Genomic DNA, 17,378 nt, shown 5'->3' with positions numbered 1-17,378 from the left:
GAAGCTTAGAAGATATTCTGTCGGCAAAAAAATGACTTCATTTGACCTGTTGTCAAGCTTCCTTTCCTTATGGAGAATACCTTTTGAAAAAGTATCGTAAATTACATGTGATTGTTTTTGTTTGTAACAGAGTAACAAGGGTCGCAAGTTTGCAGGTCGTCCAAAGTTTGAATGTAAATTCGGTGATTCAGCTGCATGCCCAATGATGATGAGCATAGTCGGTAACTAGAAGTCAGGAATTTCGTTTTAGTAAGGACCAATGTCTAATAATAAACTGCTATAGGAAATAGAGAAGTGATTTTTGAAACCCAAAACTTTTTATACCTTCTATTCCTAGTCCATTATCAGTAGGTAGAAAGTTTTGTTTGAAAAAGCGTAATTCAGCACTTTGATGTTTTACTGTTTCCTGCGCAAAACTTTATTTTTGATATTGCCTCTCAACGATCTCAGTAAGTAACGACAACGTGTCCATCGTTATATGTTAAAATATAAAACCAGTCACCTTGATCAGTTTGCGTCTTTTTTTGCAAGTTTCTATATAATCCGTTGGAAGCGAGAAGACATTGTTCCTTACAGGTTTTGCAAGAAGCATTTTTATTTGATAGACATAGGGGATATGATGAGGACGTAATGGTCAGTGTTGGAGCTATTCATTTTGGATGTTAAAAGAAAAGAGTGGAAGATAAAATAGAAGTTTTTTCTCATTAAAAGATCATACTTCTTTTTGTCATACTTCCGGGATATTGTTCAACTCTGCTTCGCTGCTCCAGTGATATTCCGGTGGCCCAGGTGAGTAGCATGTGTTGTCCCTGAAAAAGAGTCTTTCAAACTATGGGATCCTTCCTATTTTCAATGGCCATCTCAAGGTGAAGCGACACATTGGATCGGAAATAAGACGTGCGGTCATCATCTGAAGCTCTCCTTATCGAACTTGCGCCATATATGTTTATCCAATAAAATGATCTATTTACGCTCTCCGACAAAGCATTTTACTGTTATGCTTCATAGGTAACTTAGCACAAAGATCTTTCGTTTCCTGAATGAGTCCTTAATGGATCTATATCTCTTCCTGTATAATCTACGAATACTGGTAGTGCCACTGTCAGGGTAAATCTTGAACTATGAATAATTGGTTTGCAATGCAACAAAAATGATAATTGCAAATGGAAATATGAAATCGGGAAAGCTTTTTGCCTGAGAATATGATCTCCCAGAACCCAATACATGAGATAATAATTGCACATTTCATCATCACTTGTATTTCCCATTATGAATTCCTTATCTTCCTTGTTGTTCAGTACGCAACGAGCTGCCACCTGGAAAAAATCCGGTCACTCATATAATGAACTACAACTTAGTCAAATTAATCACAAGAGATTTTAATCCGGTTGAACTCTGAACCTTATGCTATAATTTTATGTCCTTCCCCAAATTACTGCTATTAAATGAGAAAGTCTTGTCCTATCCTTTCTACTCGCAGCCTTTTCCCCTACCTCTCCTTCCTTTTCATTAGAATTCCCAGTTTATTCACCCACCAAAATCGAAATTGGGGAATTTACTTCAGAAATTAAGAGTGGAGCTATTCAAAAAATCCCAAGAAACGAACTACGTCGCCTTGCCGAATTGTAATGTTCTTGTTAACTGGCTGAAACATTTGTGGAAGTAGCGGATTTCGTTCGCCAATTAACTCCCACGTATCCTGACCATAATCGTTTTCGCGTACTACCCATCCACTTACCTGTGGCAATACTTATTTAGTCTTCCATTTCTAATTATTGAAAGAAAAAGTCAAATGCATTGATGGATAAGTTCTATTTATGGAATATTCCGAATTCAAAAATTGAGGAAATCTAATTAAAAAAAAAAAGAAACGAAAACGTAAAAACGCAAAAGCTTTCATCATTGGTGTCATTCATTATACGATTATTACTGAAAAAAGACAGCATTATGCAAATCATACAAAACCAATTAATAAATTAACCATTTCACCATGGCGATGGGTATGTGCGCGGAATGCGAATGGATGTATTTCAATATCCTCATCAACAATACATGCTGTTTCAAATGTTTCTAAATTTGCATGGGCTCATAAATAGGCAAACGATATGAAATGTTCAAAGACTAGATTAAAATCTAAAGTTATGGGAAATATTTCCAGAATTTGACATATCCGAAAGGGGAAAGATAGTGAAATACAAAATTTTAAGACTTATCAATAATTGTACCTCTGTTGTTTGGAGGTAACTTCCCACCGGTAATCATCAGCAGGGTAGACGCCCGTTTGGTTAGTGGTCCAACTGTCGATTCGATACTCACACCAGAATAATCACGTCCGAGTTTCCCCTTATAATGTACTTGTAGTACGAGATACTGAATACCTGTGTTTCCACCAACCTTGAACCCGACACCTGCAAATTATGCATTTTCTGCTTCACTTTAATCATGTAATGTTGGTATTTAAAAAGACCTTACAACAAACGATCGTCACACTAGCTTTTCTCATCGTATTCTACTTGGATGCGCATTAAAAATTTTTCTGATTTTCGGGGAAAAAATTTTTCTGACCTTCCATAAATTCCACAAGGAAATGAGAGCCGATTAAAATTCGGAGTCGTTTTGGCCACCTTCTAAATCCCTCATATCTTATGTATGTATCGGGAAACCCGAGTTAAAACAATCAAAGTGTATACGTACTACAAATTTGCATCATAAATATTGTCTTATAGATCATTTTTCCGATAAGTGACTCATTATACAAAAATCGAAATTATTTTTTCAACTTCTTAAGTGATGAATCATTTATCCAATCCCCGTAACTGTGATAAAGGATTGTTGCTTTGATCACCAAGCTATTTGTAATCTTTGGTCGTTAGTGATCAGCTGGTCTGACAACCCAGCTTACACACATTGATGGGTATATTGTAAAAGTCTCCAATCTGATATTCAGTGATTAACATATCTAAACTTCTTCCAAACTAATCACATTCTTTTATCTGATAATTAATCTTTTATATATTGGTTTTGTAGGCGCACACGCACTATATAAGGAGTTTTCAGATTTTTTTTTTTCTTTGTACAAGACGATTGACGGTCTCCTCATTTCCAGTTCCTCAATTATCACTAATTCAGCATACAAATTCCTCTCTCTTCCCCCTCCCCTACCTCTCCTCCTCTTCCCACCAATATGGTACTAATAAACTGTTACCATCATCAATAAACTTTTATCAAATCTCTTGCTTCCATGTCAGATAACACAAACTTCAACGTCAGTCTCTCCCAAATCAGGTAATATTTTTTCACGACAATATGTCCGAAAAGCGACCAATTTTTAGCCGGATTGTGTAAACCTGTAGCTTCTCACCAGAAAATCATTATTGTACTTTCTATTTCAGAAGTTATCTTGCATTTGCATGCATTCTATCCATACAGATATCTTCTCAGTTCTGTTACATGACATTTTCAATTTTTCATCAACCCTTCGTGGGATCAATTGTAGTTCGTTTATTATTATCGATTACAACGTATTAATCACGTTCTTCGCATCAGACTTTTGTCCGTCATCTAACTCCTTGTCCTTCCTATGATTAGGGAACAGTAGCATATACCCCCATGTTGATGTACAATCAAACCGATCCAGCAGCAGAACGTAACTCAATTTTTTTGTATAAGCAAATAGATGAGTTTAAGTTATGAGTCATGCCTTCCGGAAGATGTAATTCAGATGCGTTTCTACCCCACGCGTATAATATATTCGGTTGATCTTTGCATATTGGTGCTCGTTGAAAATCTGGTCCAGCTGTTGTCATGTCTCCACAATCCCTGAAATATTGTCATATTTCATTATGAACCCAAATCGATTATACCGAGAGGGTAAGATTATGTTGTAACAGCGTAATGTCCTTCAAGGATGTGGACCGCGGTGAATAATTATCAAAAACTATCAAAAAACTTACCAAATGACTTCATCAGTGCCTGGCTGACCGCAACCAAACAGCAACATATGATGAGCTTTTTGCATCGTTGCAAAAGGCTTATATCCAACTGAAAATAATACATACAAAAATTAACTTTACGTGTGGCTGTCTGATGGATTGGATTAATTTCGTCTATCTTTAAAAGGCTATTTAGATGAAAGCGTGTCAAACTGTCTCTTTTTATTAACTCAACTTCTGCTAAGGATTGAAATTCCATTAATTTATATATAAAAAGTGTAGCTGACCGATGTAATGTTCCGTAGTGTAATCGAGTGGAATGGCTGTACACAAGTAAGAGTCATTCTAAAAGCAAATTATTAAGTTGAATGGTTGATAGAATTAAAAGATTCGCAAATCCTTTGCTGATAGATATTTCAATCTTTAGTCTGTTGATTCATTTAGGACTCTTTCCATTACGGTAAAGCCAGAATCTTCCAGAAAAACCTTTGTTTGATTTCCGATCAGAGTATTTGTCAAGCTTTATCTCTACATTTGTTTTTTTTTTTAAATCTGTTTTTTTTTTTAATCTTTCTGAAAACACGATTTCTCTATTCAGTGCTTGTTCGAGGCCTTTTCATTGCGAAGTCTTTCTTTTTTTCACTAGCGATAAAATAACATTGAAAAAGAATTTGAATTTAAACCAAGGGGTTTTTTCAACAAGTTTTCAAACATTCCGTAAGCAAGTAATACTCATAAAGTATATAAACAAACTGAATTGTCAACAAGACTTGATCGAGTAACAAACAAAAAGTTGCGGAAATAGAAGAAAAAATAAAGGAAAAAATTAGAAGTGCTGGATTGAAACATCTCTCAAATCATCTCGCTATGGAATTCGCCTTCAAATCAAGTGATATCTTGGTAAATGAAATGGATAAAAAGATTGAAAAGTAGTTTTAAAAATCTTCCCTCTGATTTTTTTAAAATCAATTTGCGGAATAGGAGTAGGAATAAACTTTGAAGAATCCTAACAGTTGAAGAAGGATCGAAACAAAAGAACCAAGATTAAGCTAAGTCAAAAATACCATTACATTTGTCGGTTACTGTACAAAACGAGTTCACTTACCATAACTGGTTCAGCTCCAGGCATTCGTAACTCGGTGATTTCATTGGCTATCATTATTTGGCAAACATCTAATGTTAATAATGACAGAAGCAAAAGTGAGAACTTCTTGTAGCCTAAGGCAAACATTTTATTTACGACTGAATCCCTGACGATCAATATTGTGGTAGACCAAGGAGGCGTATTCTTGGCAACTTCAATGGCTACCGCTGTTGCTAGGCTTTTGCATATTGATCTATACCGGCTGAGCCTCACTTCTGTGTTGCTTCAAAAACTGGCTGGATATGATGGATAGGGGAATGTTTTGTTATTAACAAAATCTTGCATGTTGCATGTTTTGCCACTTTATTGACTTTGCTGTTATCGTCCTTAATATACCTTGGAATGGTTTTTATATTGAAAACTTCAAAAGGTAATTCTTGTTGGTTATGGAAGTTGGCTTAGATGATGTCCAGAAATGTATATATGTGTCTCGGATTTCAGAATTAGATCCTGATTAGAATTCGCTAAACAAGCTAATTTGATTGCGAACTATAGTTAAAGCTTGCAAACTTCTACTTCAATCATCCGGTCCTGCCAAAACCATTCACGGCTTTATACCTGAAATGAAAAATAAATTTAGAAGAGGCCACAGCATGCAATAAAACAGGTTTAGCCAAGCTTTAAAAAGGCTGAGTCATCCGCAAAGAGAAGTGAATGTCTGAAGCAAATGAATGAATCAATCGCTTTTTTTATTAACTCTTTCTTCTAAAGAGAAATGGGATACATACTTGGGAAATTTTGATCAAATCTGACCTGTCCAGAAAAGAAAAAAAACCGAAGACGAGTCATTATCTGATCACACATCGATGAGACGAATGAAGGAAGAGTAACTTCTTGTTTGTTGCAATTTCATTTTATCAATTTTTTAAGAAATTTGAAATGTATGAGATCCCTTCACTAAACTTCATAATTATCCCCCTGTAAAGTTTTGATTCAAAATTTTTCCAGCACATCCTTGGCTGAGTTGAGATGTACCAGTTAGCTATAATTATTCATTTGTTAGTTTGTTTTGAAAAATGATAGCATCGCATTTGTCATGATTATTCATGAATGAAACGTTTCACATGTCACGCCATTTCTTCAAGTTCTCTGGAATCTTGAAAGGATCGAGATTCCGAAACTTTCAGAATCCGGGTATTCCTCAAAAGCATTAGGACTTTCTTAGAAACCATCAACAGATCAATACCGATTGCGCCGCATTTCTGTAACTCCTCAGGGTTAACGAACGTAAATTCCTTTTCCTTTTCGGTAAATTTGGTAACCCTACAGTCCTAAAAATCATCACTATCACTGAAGTTCAACAACCATGAAAACTACCAGGGAAACTTGAAGTTAATCAACCCAACGAATTGTACATGACATCTTACTTTTTTTATTTCAAAACATCTCTAGCTGAAGTTTTATAAACAATTATGAAAACTGAATCCTCAAGTTGATTTCACTTATTATGGATCATCTGCAGCACAGATTTCACATTCAGTTTCATGGTGACTTGCATACCTCAACCTACTGTCATGTTCCTTCCTCTTGAGACTTTGACCTCAATGATTGTTTCTGCCTTTCTCTATCTATGCAACAGCAAACGAAGAAAGCTCTACAAAGACAGCAAATTTCTCCGCAATAGTCGTGTATTGCTCTTTGCTTGTCCTACTGAATTCTGCTGAAGTCACATCCACTCTGCCACCATTAGAATATGCTTTAGAAATTTTCATAAAATCAGAGCAGCATTCCAAAACTCCTTCATTATATTTCTAAAGAAAAGGGAGATCCAAAGTCCAAAGTCTTCTTATCCCCTTAATTTAATTAAACCCAAACTGAAGGTTTCTGGACTTTGAAATTTTAAATTTGTTTTTCAATATTTGTGAACGACGAAGTTAGATACTCAAAACAAAGCAGAATAATTGACACGAATGCTAGTCATATTTGTGAACCTTTATATAAGTACTAATTGAAAGAAAATAACGTCTTCTCATCTGAAGCAATCTGACCAACCAAGTCTGAGAATTTTTGAAAATCACCTCGCTTCTGAATGGAGTACACCGATGGCTCCTTCTCATGTAGACGTGCTAGCCTACGATGTGATGTGAGTTAACGAACTGTCGCGAATCTTCGATATTTGAGACTACCCCAAATTCGTTATTATTATTGCTGAAAATCTTTGCAACAAAAAATCAGATTTTGTGCTGAGCGACGTGTCATATCAACTTCATGTTTCCATTCAGTGCTCCTACAAAAAGTCAACACCGGCATCTAACATTTTTTTTCTTCAGTATGAAGGTAATCCGAGAATTTACTTCTCCCAAATATTTGGGACAAAAATTTATATTCAAACTAAAGACGAAACTACAACATGAATTATTACGCTATAGGCGACTATTAGTTTGATTTAATTATAACAAAAAAAAAGCAACAATCCATCTCACATACTTCAGTAACATCGAGAACGACTTATTTTGAAGTGCATGCGTACTTCGTAAACAATTTAAAGTCACACAACATTAAAGTTTTGAAAACGAGTTACTAGTGGTTCAATCTGTTTATAACAAAAAATAAAAAAGTAATAAAAAGCCATCCCACATATTTCAGTAACACCGAGAACTTGCACGAATACTTTATGAAAAATTTAAATCTAAACAGCACTAAAGTCTTAGGAACCTTCCATCAAATTATCAACAATGGAGTTTTAAGTCACCCACATAAATGAACAGCATAAAGAATTTCTTCAGACAGCAATCCATAACTGCTATTAACTTGAAGGACCGATTGCTTCTAAACATCAACCGTAATGGAGTTCTGAGCAGAGTGATTCTATTTCTTATTTTCTTTGCCAATTGTACCGGTACTCGATCACTTCTGGAAGTGATTGCTTTTTAGGAGATATATTTCATAAAGTGCCATAAGGAGAAATAGAAACATCAATCACTCATCATCAAAACGCAAATGCATCGTCAAAAAAAAAATCGCTGAGCTAAAAAACAGCAACAACTTTGTATGAACAGAAAACACGATTAGGAAATTCATGAGAAATGTGACACAGACTTTTCGATTCTGAGCCGCTTGTGTGCGCATAAGAGTGGAGCGGAAATGTGCATGAACAACTGCTTCGTCGTATTCGCGACGACCAAAAGGATTATTGCAACTTGTAGTTGTGCAAGTACAAGGGAATGATGGCCGATCCACCTGGGATACATGGTAATAACAAACACAACAAATTGCACAGTTAACAACATATACAGTAGTGTTTAGTGATAATTAATCTTTCGATTGTCTGTTCCTTTTTATAAACATTTAACCTCATATAAAAATTTATGACAGGAGCAAATGAAAGTAACAATTCTAAACGATGAAAGTAACAACTCCGACTTTTTATAAAAATATCGAGGAAACTCAAAGTCAAAGTTAATCTCTCGGAATTTCGTTCAAATCAATCCAATACAACCAAAACCATCAAGCTAATATTAGCGAGGCATAGGGACAATCCAGTGGAACAAAAGCCCTTACCAAACATTCGATACCGTTTTTAGAACACTCGCAAGTTTCAGGTGAACACGATAAGGTACCACATGAACAACCACATTGTTTTCGACTTTCTCGTATAACATTACAGATTACTTGATCATCCTTGAAATAAATTTGGAAGTAGTTCAAAACAATGTTTCCGACTTTCTCGTATAACATTACAGATTACTTGGTCAACATATATTCAGCGGAATTACGGGAAACGTCTTTGCAATAGCTAAAAAATCTTTTACTCATTTGATGCAATCACATTATTTGTCCATAACTGTTGACCATCTGGAACACGATGAAATACACAGTACAACAGTATAAAAAAACTTAAAACAAAGGCTGACCTTTAAAAATTTCTTAAAACCTGCATTCCTCAATTTGAGTAATCTAATTCTTCGACTGAGTGGACGGAAATATTTCTTCACTACGTAAATATTATCTTCCTCGCTTTCTTTTTCCATCTAAAATTAAAAATTTACATACAGACAGAAAAAAGAACACACTGTTGCCAATTAAATCTTCCTCACGACGTTGAAAACATACGCTGTCACCATGTCCAGATGCATCCTCTGGCATACTTTTTAACGATTTCCATTCAGATGTTCTTGACTTTTCACTATCTACATTTGTAGTTGCTTTCGTTTTTGGTAACGCTTGGTCCACTAGTCTATAACTGAATCTTAGTTTTTTTGTCACTGCAGAGTTTTCGTCCAATGCATTGCAATATCTTCGTTTACGTTTGGTTGACACTGTGCACATTTGCTCAACCAAATTTTTCGCAACTGGTTTATTGTCTTGCGACTAAAAGAAACAGCGAGATAAAAATTAAAATCTAAGATTTAAATACCTAAGTCTAAACCAATGCACCACTAACGAGCAAATGCCGATGTCAGTGTATAGATAAAGCTGGTATATCGACGCTTCGTATATAGATAAAGTACTTGCTTTAAACATTCCCTCTACCGAACAATACAAAAATGAAGTACTATTTTCAAAGGACTAAAAACAAATAATAAGTAGTTCTCTTAATAACAAGAGAACAGAGCAACAAAAAACCTTAGTTATGTCATCGGTTATTTTGCTGCACAGCGCAACTTCACACATATCGAAATGTTTCTTCTGCATTCCTGCAACCAAAACTTCGAAAAATTTAAGTATTTAAAGAAAATGGAACTAGCTTTCCACTTAAGAACAATTAATGAAGCTATTTCCCTAACAAAATTATGGAGTACACATGAGTATTATGAGAAGCAAACAAAGCATAATTTTTAGATGATCCAAAAAGGTACATGACGCAAACGTTAAAAGCAAACCAAGTGCAAAGCCACCGGAAGACGGAACAGCATCAAATCCTTGTGTCCTTTCGAAAAGATAGATTTTCACATTTTTAAATCGCACTCCTTTCTTATGCCTGTAAATAATCGTTTTTTCCTTTAGGCAACAACACCAAATCCTTGAGCTTTCTTAGACATCGTAATGTAAACACTCAAGGTTATCGAATACCAATTGCACTGCAAATTTCTTCTAACATCGTCCACTTTTGTTCCCTTATTGGCGTACATTGATACAATTTCTTTATTTTGAGGTTTCGCAAAATCCTGAGATCATTCGCAAAGAATAACCCATTCATTGGCGTTATTGTTTTACACAACCTATACTAAATTCAATATGAACTCTGAATCAGATAAAATAGGTCACAGATCAGAATGAGAATGAAACCTTCAGAATGAAACAATTTTCGATCAATTTTGACGAATACCTCACTAGTGTTATATTTAAGTAAATGTTATCGCCTCTATGCATCTTGTTTAGAGCAAAAACAAAGAAAAAAAAATGCAAAGAAGATCTGACAAATATGCACGAAAGTTTCTGTTTCATTCATGGAATTTTAAAAAACTTCACCTTCCATTACTAATTGCACTGCTATTTATATCACTCTCTCCGGATGTGTTGTTTGAATTACCACTGGAACTTGAGTAATCACTGCAAACTGAATACTGTGCATCCATGCCAATTTGTTATTCTTCTGCTCAAAAAATCAAATTCAAACAAAACGACGAATTGAAATTTAATCAGATTGTGCTGAACTTTGTTAGAGACATCTACAAGAATACATTCTGGTTAAGAAAGGTTATTCGAAGATAATTCAAACAAGTACCAACGAGAGAACCAACGCCCGAACCAACAATGACAACTATTGTTCCAAACTAGCATTTGCTTTGCCTCAAAAAAAAATTGAAATATTCGCAACTCGGACTAAACCATCCCAATAGTTTTCGCAATGAGATGACGACTGGTTGTCCATCCAGCTGTGCTATCGCTATGGTTTTTTCCTGATGCTCGAGAAGAACTTCGTCTTTGCTCCACTTACCGACCCTGCCATCTGCTGAGAGTATGGTGACGTGTTGTTTGTATTTGTTGACAGTGGGGACTGAACAAATATATGAGCAAATCATTTATGGAGGAGTATGCCGAAACCAAATCTTTCAAGTTGAAGATTATTCAAGATTCCGAGGGGAACCGCCAATTTTCTCATATAATTTCGAGTTAAAAACACTTCCTGTTCATTTCAAAGTAATGAATAGTACCGAGTGAGTCAGACATCTTAGACTGAGACTTCCGACAAATCTCATTCATTTTTTGTAGGGTAAGTGGTTCATATCACAGGGAGCCTGACTTGCTGAAGATACATATAAGTAATTCAGTCAGTTGCATACTGCAACGAGAAATCTCGATGATAACGATTTGCTTATTTACTTGCAAGGGTCTTCTCTCTCTCTTATTTTCACCTCCTCAGCTCGCGTTCTCAAACTCCCCAAATTTTCATGGTTTATAGACAGTTTAATCAGACGAAGTGAATGAAGTCCTAACTAAATTAAGGTGGTCATTTTTTTGTCTTTTACTTGCCAATCATTAAAAGCATCTCGGTTGTTTTAATTATAATAAGAACATGAATAGAATACGATGTGAGGTATGTTGACAAGTTCGACTTTTACTTATCAAAACAAAATGACACATATTTATCAAATGTTATAATCAGCAAGAAAAGAATACTGAACATAGCATGTATCAAGTAGGTCATTCTTCTCTTAGCGAGACTGACAACACCCCGGTTTTGTATGGCGTGCTCTGTGGTACCTCACCACTGAACACAATCAAATCGTCAACCGTTATCTATAAAATTTAACTCTTTTAATTATTATGTATATTTTAGAAGCTCACGCAGTAATAATATGCATATATAATATATAAAGATCAAAATGTCTAAATTTTTAGAAGGGTAATGTTCAGAAATATTCTTTTAAATATGTTTAAATATGCTTAAAATAGATGTATTTGGGAATATATTTAAGAATAATGAATAAGATGAATAAAATGAAATATCGATAAGATCATAAAGTAACAATATCTGTGCTAATTTTTCTACTTGATCTGATGAGGTTTGAGAGAATGAACCGAATTACAGTGAGTTCCTTATTTCTTCATTAAAATTATTCATTTATCTATAGAACAAAGAACAAACAGTGACAAGCCGCGCTCCACGTTCCGGTGTTTTCCGATAGTTGTACACATTGATATGTGATACGTAGGTTGGAATGTCGAACACAACAAATACCCTTGCACAACGATTAGGCAGAATTGGTGTCAACCACATATGCGATGGACTGGAATTCTCAACAGATTTTACATTATATGAAAGAACAGATGCATTTATAATCTTCATAAAGTATGCTACCCATGAAATTTTCAAATTAATCAGTAGCCCATCCTTAAATAATAAGCTTTTTAAATGTCACAGAATCATATAATTTGGTAGAGAAGGTAAATGGAGAAGAAACTTTTCGGTATCATTGAAACCATCGATGAGTTTGTCGCTTGTTCGTGGATCATCATTAACGTTTGGCAGTACATTCACACTCTCCGGAAATGCTGCCAGGTCTGCAAAATTATATTTCTAATCGCTATAGTTTTGTAAAGTTTAATCATTCAACGGCTCATGGAACAGGTGGCTAACTATTCTGATATGGTTAGAATGAAATTTTCATGCTCTCAACCATATAATCTAGTCAAAGAAATATCATCATATGAATAATGATTATATCGGTGTATAAGCAAACTATGTGAGAGAAGTTTGATGAGTTCCTCGCGATGATTGTAAAATTCGATCCCATTGAGACCAATATAGTATTCATCACCCCAGCTGCAATGCAACCGCAACTGATATGTAACTGTAAAAGATGATGTTCTGCTGGTGGGCAATATTATGTAAACAAATGAAGTTATTGGACTTCAAGATTTTACTTGATAAATGATCTAGAAAAAATCATAGCTAACAAAAACTTCGAGAAGTAATATTATTGAAAAAGAAAGATAAAATTTGAAGGCGTTGTCACTAACATCCATAAATGGACTGTGTTTGCGGTCTGGATAGAGGCTTATAAAGGGTGCATTTGTTGAAAATGATATCTTGTACGTAGTCGAAGTGAATATATCCTGAAACTTCTATTGGTGCAGAAAAATCTTCAAATGATCATTCTTAAAGGCTTAAGGACAGTTTTAACTTGAAGAAGCTTAAAAACATGAGATTTGGAAGTGAAAAGAGATTAGCTGAACCTGTGGCAAAAGGATAATCGAGGCATCCTGAAAACTCTACTCTTTTCAACGAAGAAGTTGATGTATAGATAAAAGTTCGAAGTATGCAGCCATATGAAAGGAGAGGAAGTGTCGCTTATCAGTAAAATTATGAAAAACCTGGAGCTTTCCTTAACAATATGGGCCCTTGAAGAAGTTCGCCATTGGCATACATTTGGATGCAACGAACTCCTGCATATGACATCTCTGGTGAAGCATTGTAATTCCACACGCAGATACCTGAGTCATAAGAAACTATTATTCATCTGTGGAAGAATCAAAATCAGATGAAGATCAAACCACTGACAACTTGCTCCTCTGATAACTCTATAGTTTTTTCTTTTAATTTCGAACATTTAAAATTCAGATTTTGATAAAGCGTCATAATTTAACTATGACTGCATGTAACTGTGGAAGTCCAAGGATTTGTTCTTATATTGTTTTCACCAGCCTATGTTTATACTAATTAATGCACCTGAAACGATAATGGGTTTTGCGAACGTCACTGTTATTCGTACTGGTGGTGAATTACGTGAATATGACGAAAGCCACATATCTTCTCTGTTTCTTGTTAAATTCACCCCATTCAATAATCTAAATCCAATATCTCATTAACTTGCAAATACTTAGCACTTCTGGTAGATTATCACAGATGTAATTTATAAATTCAAACGAATACAAGAAATGCAATGCTTCACACTCATTGTTTTAAGCAGATTTGTATGTCCTTATCTAGTGAACTTCAAAGAAGTTTCTAGCTTTATGCGAAGATACAAAAATAACTGTATTTTAGTATGACATTTTAAGTGAGACGATCTATTAATCTGAAAGTTTGAAGTATTGGGCAAGCGGTATTGCATACATTTATTCCCGGTATAGTTGAAAATTGGACAGATACGGTCATTCTCAGTATGACATTTGTTTTAATAAATATTAGTTAATATTTGCAGTAATATGACAAAAAACATCTACAGCAACATAACAAAAACCTGTAAGAAGTTTGTGTGGCAGTAGATGTTGTTATACTGCAATTCAAATGATCCAAAACGATACCATGCGGATCGAGAAATTGTAAACCCGTCAAGCCGATACAATCCGGTGCACCCCAGTTTTCCAGAAGTTCCACATGAAATACTGAAAACATATTCCCAAAATGGGAGTTAAACGAAAAAGGCTCGTAGACTTGAAGAAGTTTAAATAGAGCCGTTATCCTTATTTCATAAAATGCCTGTTGAAAGTTCATTCCTTTCATCCCTTTAAACACGTTACTTAATGCGTTACTGATTAATTTGCTTGAATTTTAGAGCCATAGTAGATATAAAAAGATGCTCTCAGTATCTTCGAACACTACGCAATATTTGTGTTGTGTGATGTTTGGAAGATATTGAGATCAAATTATTATTTTAACAGTTAGATTATTATTTTAGCACAATGCATCATAGCAATTTTCGTAATATTTTCCATGCTACCAGTGTAAACACACCAGAATAGAAATATTTACTGCTACTGTTATTCATCTATAGAATTTTGATGAAACATTTGCAACAGATATAGTTAGTTTCAGCAAGGTTTCGGGCTTGAAACTTTAAATAAGCATTTCCATAAATTCTAAACAGAACAACTTAATTAGCTGTTGTCCAGTTCTCAGTAAATTTTCAATACCTTTAAGTAGAGGAAGGTCAATGCCTTCTTGTTTTGCTTTCGTCTCATCATTTTCTTTTCTATCTTTTCTTTTTGTACTGCAGCTACAAACACATCGTTTCGGAACAGTTTCTTCAGCGATGTCGGTATTTGTTGATTGTTTATCACTGCACCGCGCTGTACTTCGAACTCGAGATTTTCGATCACCAGTGACTGGTCTGAGAGTATTTGGCGCATTTAACGTTTCTGTTCTTAACGGCGCTTCGATTGTGGCAGAAATTATAAGTGGTTCCTCTGCATTCATTATTTTTTAAAAGATGAAACTGATAAATATTCAATTTTGCCTTCCATTAAGACAATTATCAGTTATCCAGTATAAATAAAGCACACTAAAATATCTTAAATTCAAGAAGCATTTTCCAAGACCTAATAACAAAGATTAAAATGACATGGTTTAGAACTAAGTCAAGCCAACTTCATTACATTCGTTTAATTGTAATGGTAATTTGCAGTAATGCAGTAAACATTTCACAGCATTTATTTAAATGGTATTGGTTTAATCAAATATCACACATCTATTATTGCAGTGAAACAAAAATAGCGATTTTAAGAATACATTTATTTATTTATTCAAAATGTACTGAAAGAAAAACCTTCAAGTTCGTTGGCCAATTCGTGAAGATCCAAAGCACTCCGCATTATACCATCTCTTCGCAAACACTTATCGTTTTCAGCGATTAGCTCCAATATATTATCATTTGTTGTAAATAGAATCGTCTAAATTGTTTCGAGATTAATATAGAATCATCGTACAAATGAAATCATTACTGCATTCGTCATGCATAAAGTTCACAGTGATTCATCACGTCCGATTATGATTTCACCTTATCCGTATAACTTCAAAAATGTCTGAATAAATGATTCATTCTTTCCTTAAACCGCGAAGTCAGATTACGGGAAACCTCTATATAATGCATCGTCATACAACTAAAGCATTCTAGTAAAATCCCAACAGCAAATAATAACTATAAAATGTCTTTTGTATCTCCTGAAAATCAAGAATAACAAATGAATTTTCCAAGAGATGTTCCAAAAATGCTAACATCACCCATGGATTCTTCTTCATCTTCAAAAGTAAATGCACATGATATCTCGCCCTGAAATATGGTTGCACCATCCAATTCGATACAAAGATCATGCACACCGCACAGTGCGTGAACACGCGATTCGTTGTAGTTCTGTAAAAATTTCTTCACTACTTTCTCGTAATTTTGATTTAAAAACTTAACAGTTCTTTTTGTTTGATTTATTTCAGTTATTTGCTTGCTTATTTTTATCTTATACACTGCTTATTTCGCTTAATCTCCATTAGCAAGAAATATACCCAAATTCGGATCATCGCAATACTTTCCTGTTCTTTAAGGCGAATTTCAATGTAAAGTAATTCTGCTAGATTATCGTATCTGAAATTGTTACACTAAAATATTGTTTATGCATTCCATCCGTATCATGCCACATTATAATATTATCGGCTTCTTTTCCTTTTTCATGTTATTTTGCGTTTCTTTAAATAAGCATATACACCTGGCAGACCACATTTTGCGCGGATCATTGGTAGACTGATTCGTCTCTCCATTCTTGAATACATTATCCAGGGAGCCACGCGTTACAGTGGCATTTGTTTTCGTCTGCAACTTGATTTTTCGTTTCATCGTTTGTAGAGTGATAAAAAGGAGTATGCGTTGCTCAAAGTCTCTCAAAATATATGTTTTGAAGCATCAGTTCAGTCACAAATATTTGTCAATCCGACTAACCTATATTTGTCACTAACTAGATATTCCCTGCTGATAGGATATTGATAATCACATTATCTTTAGAGTAATGAAAAAGAAATCAAGCACAATGTCCTTACTTCGTCAATCCTCGGTCTCTCACCAATAGCATTAAATAGTTCGATAGTGTTGAGACCAATGAAGTGCGGATCATCCCAGGAACTGCACAGGATGAACCGAACGAGCTCACCTCGCGGGAGCTCTGGAATCGCAAAAGCATATCTTAAATTGAATCGAAATCACGTCATATAAAGAAATATAGATAGCCAGTAATACATATGACTACCTTCAAGGTCATGGCAACCACCATCTCCTTCAGTCATAATTCAGCCATCAAGCCTGAAGTTTTACTATAATTGTTAAAACGGAACTAATTAAGCCACATATACTGAAAGGACAATTTTCACACGTACGCTTCGCCTGATCCATTGCAATCAGGCAAATGCTTCATCGTACTCACACTTTTCGACATCTTTATTTTAGGATCGTCCATTTGTTATGAGGTGAAGGAGGATTGTCTTTGCGATACGCCACATCATTTCATTAGAACGTTCGGATCTTGCATCCTGAATTATACACGGATATAAAAGTTTATTGATTATTTCCCCTTTGGTATAATTTATTACAGTTTTAAATGTAGCGACTAGTTAAAGAGTATCACCAAGCAGAAGCAGAGTTTGAGTTACT

At 34.8% G+C, this 17,378-nt stretch overlaps 3 protein-coding genes across 4 annotated transcripts; all 3 read right to left on the bottom strand.

Moving 5' to 3' along the window:
- Positions 1–576: 576 nt before the first annotated feature.
- Positions 577–5,216, bottom strand: LOAG_00450 (hypothetical protein). The gene is made up of 9 exons (XM_003135990.2): positions 5,038–5,216; positions 4,220–4,277; positions 3,954–4,041; positions 3,701–3,819; positions 2,226–2,408; positions 1,982–2,070; positions 1,607–1,738; positions 1,195–1,316; positions 577–809 (listed from the first exon to the last, which is right to left on the bottom strand). The coding sequence occupies exons 1-9, from the start codon at positions 5,161–5,163 to the stop codon at positions 728–730; spliced, it is 999 nt and encodes a 332-aa protein (XP_003136038.1). The 5' UTR covers positions 5,164–5,216; the 3' UTR covers positions 577–727.
- Positions 5,217–6,143: 927 nt separating this feature from the next.
- Positions 6,144–10,464, bottom strand: LOAG_00449 (hypothetical protein; the record flags this gene model as incomplete). Its single annotated transcript, XM_003135989.2, has 8 exons — positions 6,144–6,347; positions 8,116–8,256; positions 8,578–8,697; positions 8,931–9,047; positions 9,130–9,387; positions 9,643–9,713; positions 9,900–9,997; positions 10,346–10,464. The coding sequence occupies 8 exons, from the start codon at positions 10,462–10,464 to the stop codon at positions 6,144–6,146; spliced, it is 1,128 nt and encodes a 375-aa protein (XP_003136037.2).
- Positions 10,465–11,603: 1,139 nt separating this feature from the next.
- On the bottom strand, positions 11,604–17,262 carry LOAG_00448 (the record flags this gene model as incomplete). 2 transcript variants are annotated; one of them, XM_003135988.2, is made up of 15 exons in its annotated part: positions 17,105–17,262; positions 16,772–16,913; positions 16,444–16,547; positions 16,244–16,322; positions 15,963–16,097; positions 15,513–15,636; positions 14,881–15,153; positions 14,208–14,352; positions 13,694–13,812; positions 13,339–13,458; positions 12,985–13,080; positions 12,705–12,815; positions 12,426–12,525; positions 12,110–12,251; positions 11,604–11,760 (listed from the first exon to the last, which is right to left on the bottom strand). In XM_003135988.2, exons 1-15 carry the CDS (start codon positions 17,182–17,184, stop codon positions 11,665–11,667), a joined length of 1,866 nt encoding a protein of 621 aa, XP_003136036.1. In that variant the 5' UTR covers positions 17,185–17,262. The 2 variants fall into 2 exon arrangements, with proteins under 2 accessions (XP_003136036.1, XP_020306494.1); XM_020445437.1 differs by lacking the exon at positions 16,244–16,322 and having other exon boundaries at positions 11,665–11,760; positions 16,336–16,547.
- Between the last annotated feature and the right edge of the window lie 116 nt (positions 17,263–17,378).

The sequence above is a fragment of the Loa loa genome, assembly GCF_000183805.2.
Source record: "Loa loa unplaced genomic scaffold supercont3.53, whole genome shotgun sequence".
NCBI classification, from domain to species: Eukaryota; Metazoa; Nematoda; class Chromadorea; order Rhabditida; family Onchocercidae; genus Loa; species Loa loa.
Note: the sequence above shows the minus strand (reverse complement) of the source record. Positions and strands in the feature narration are given on the sequence as shown.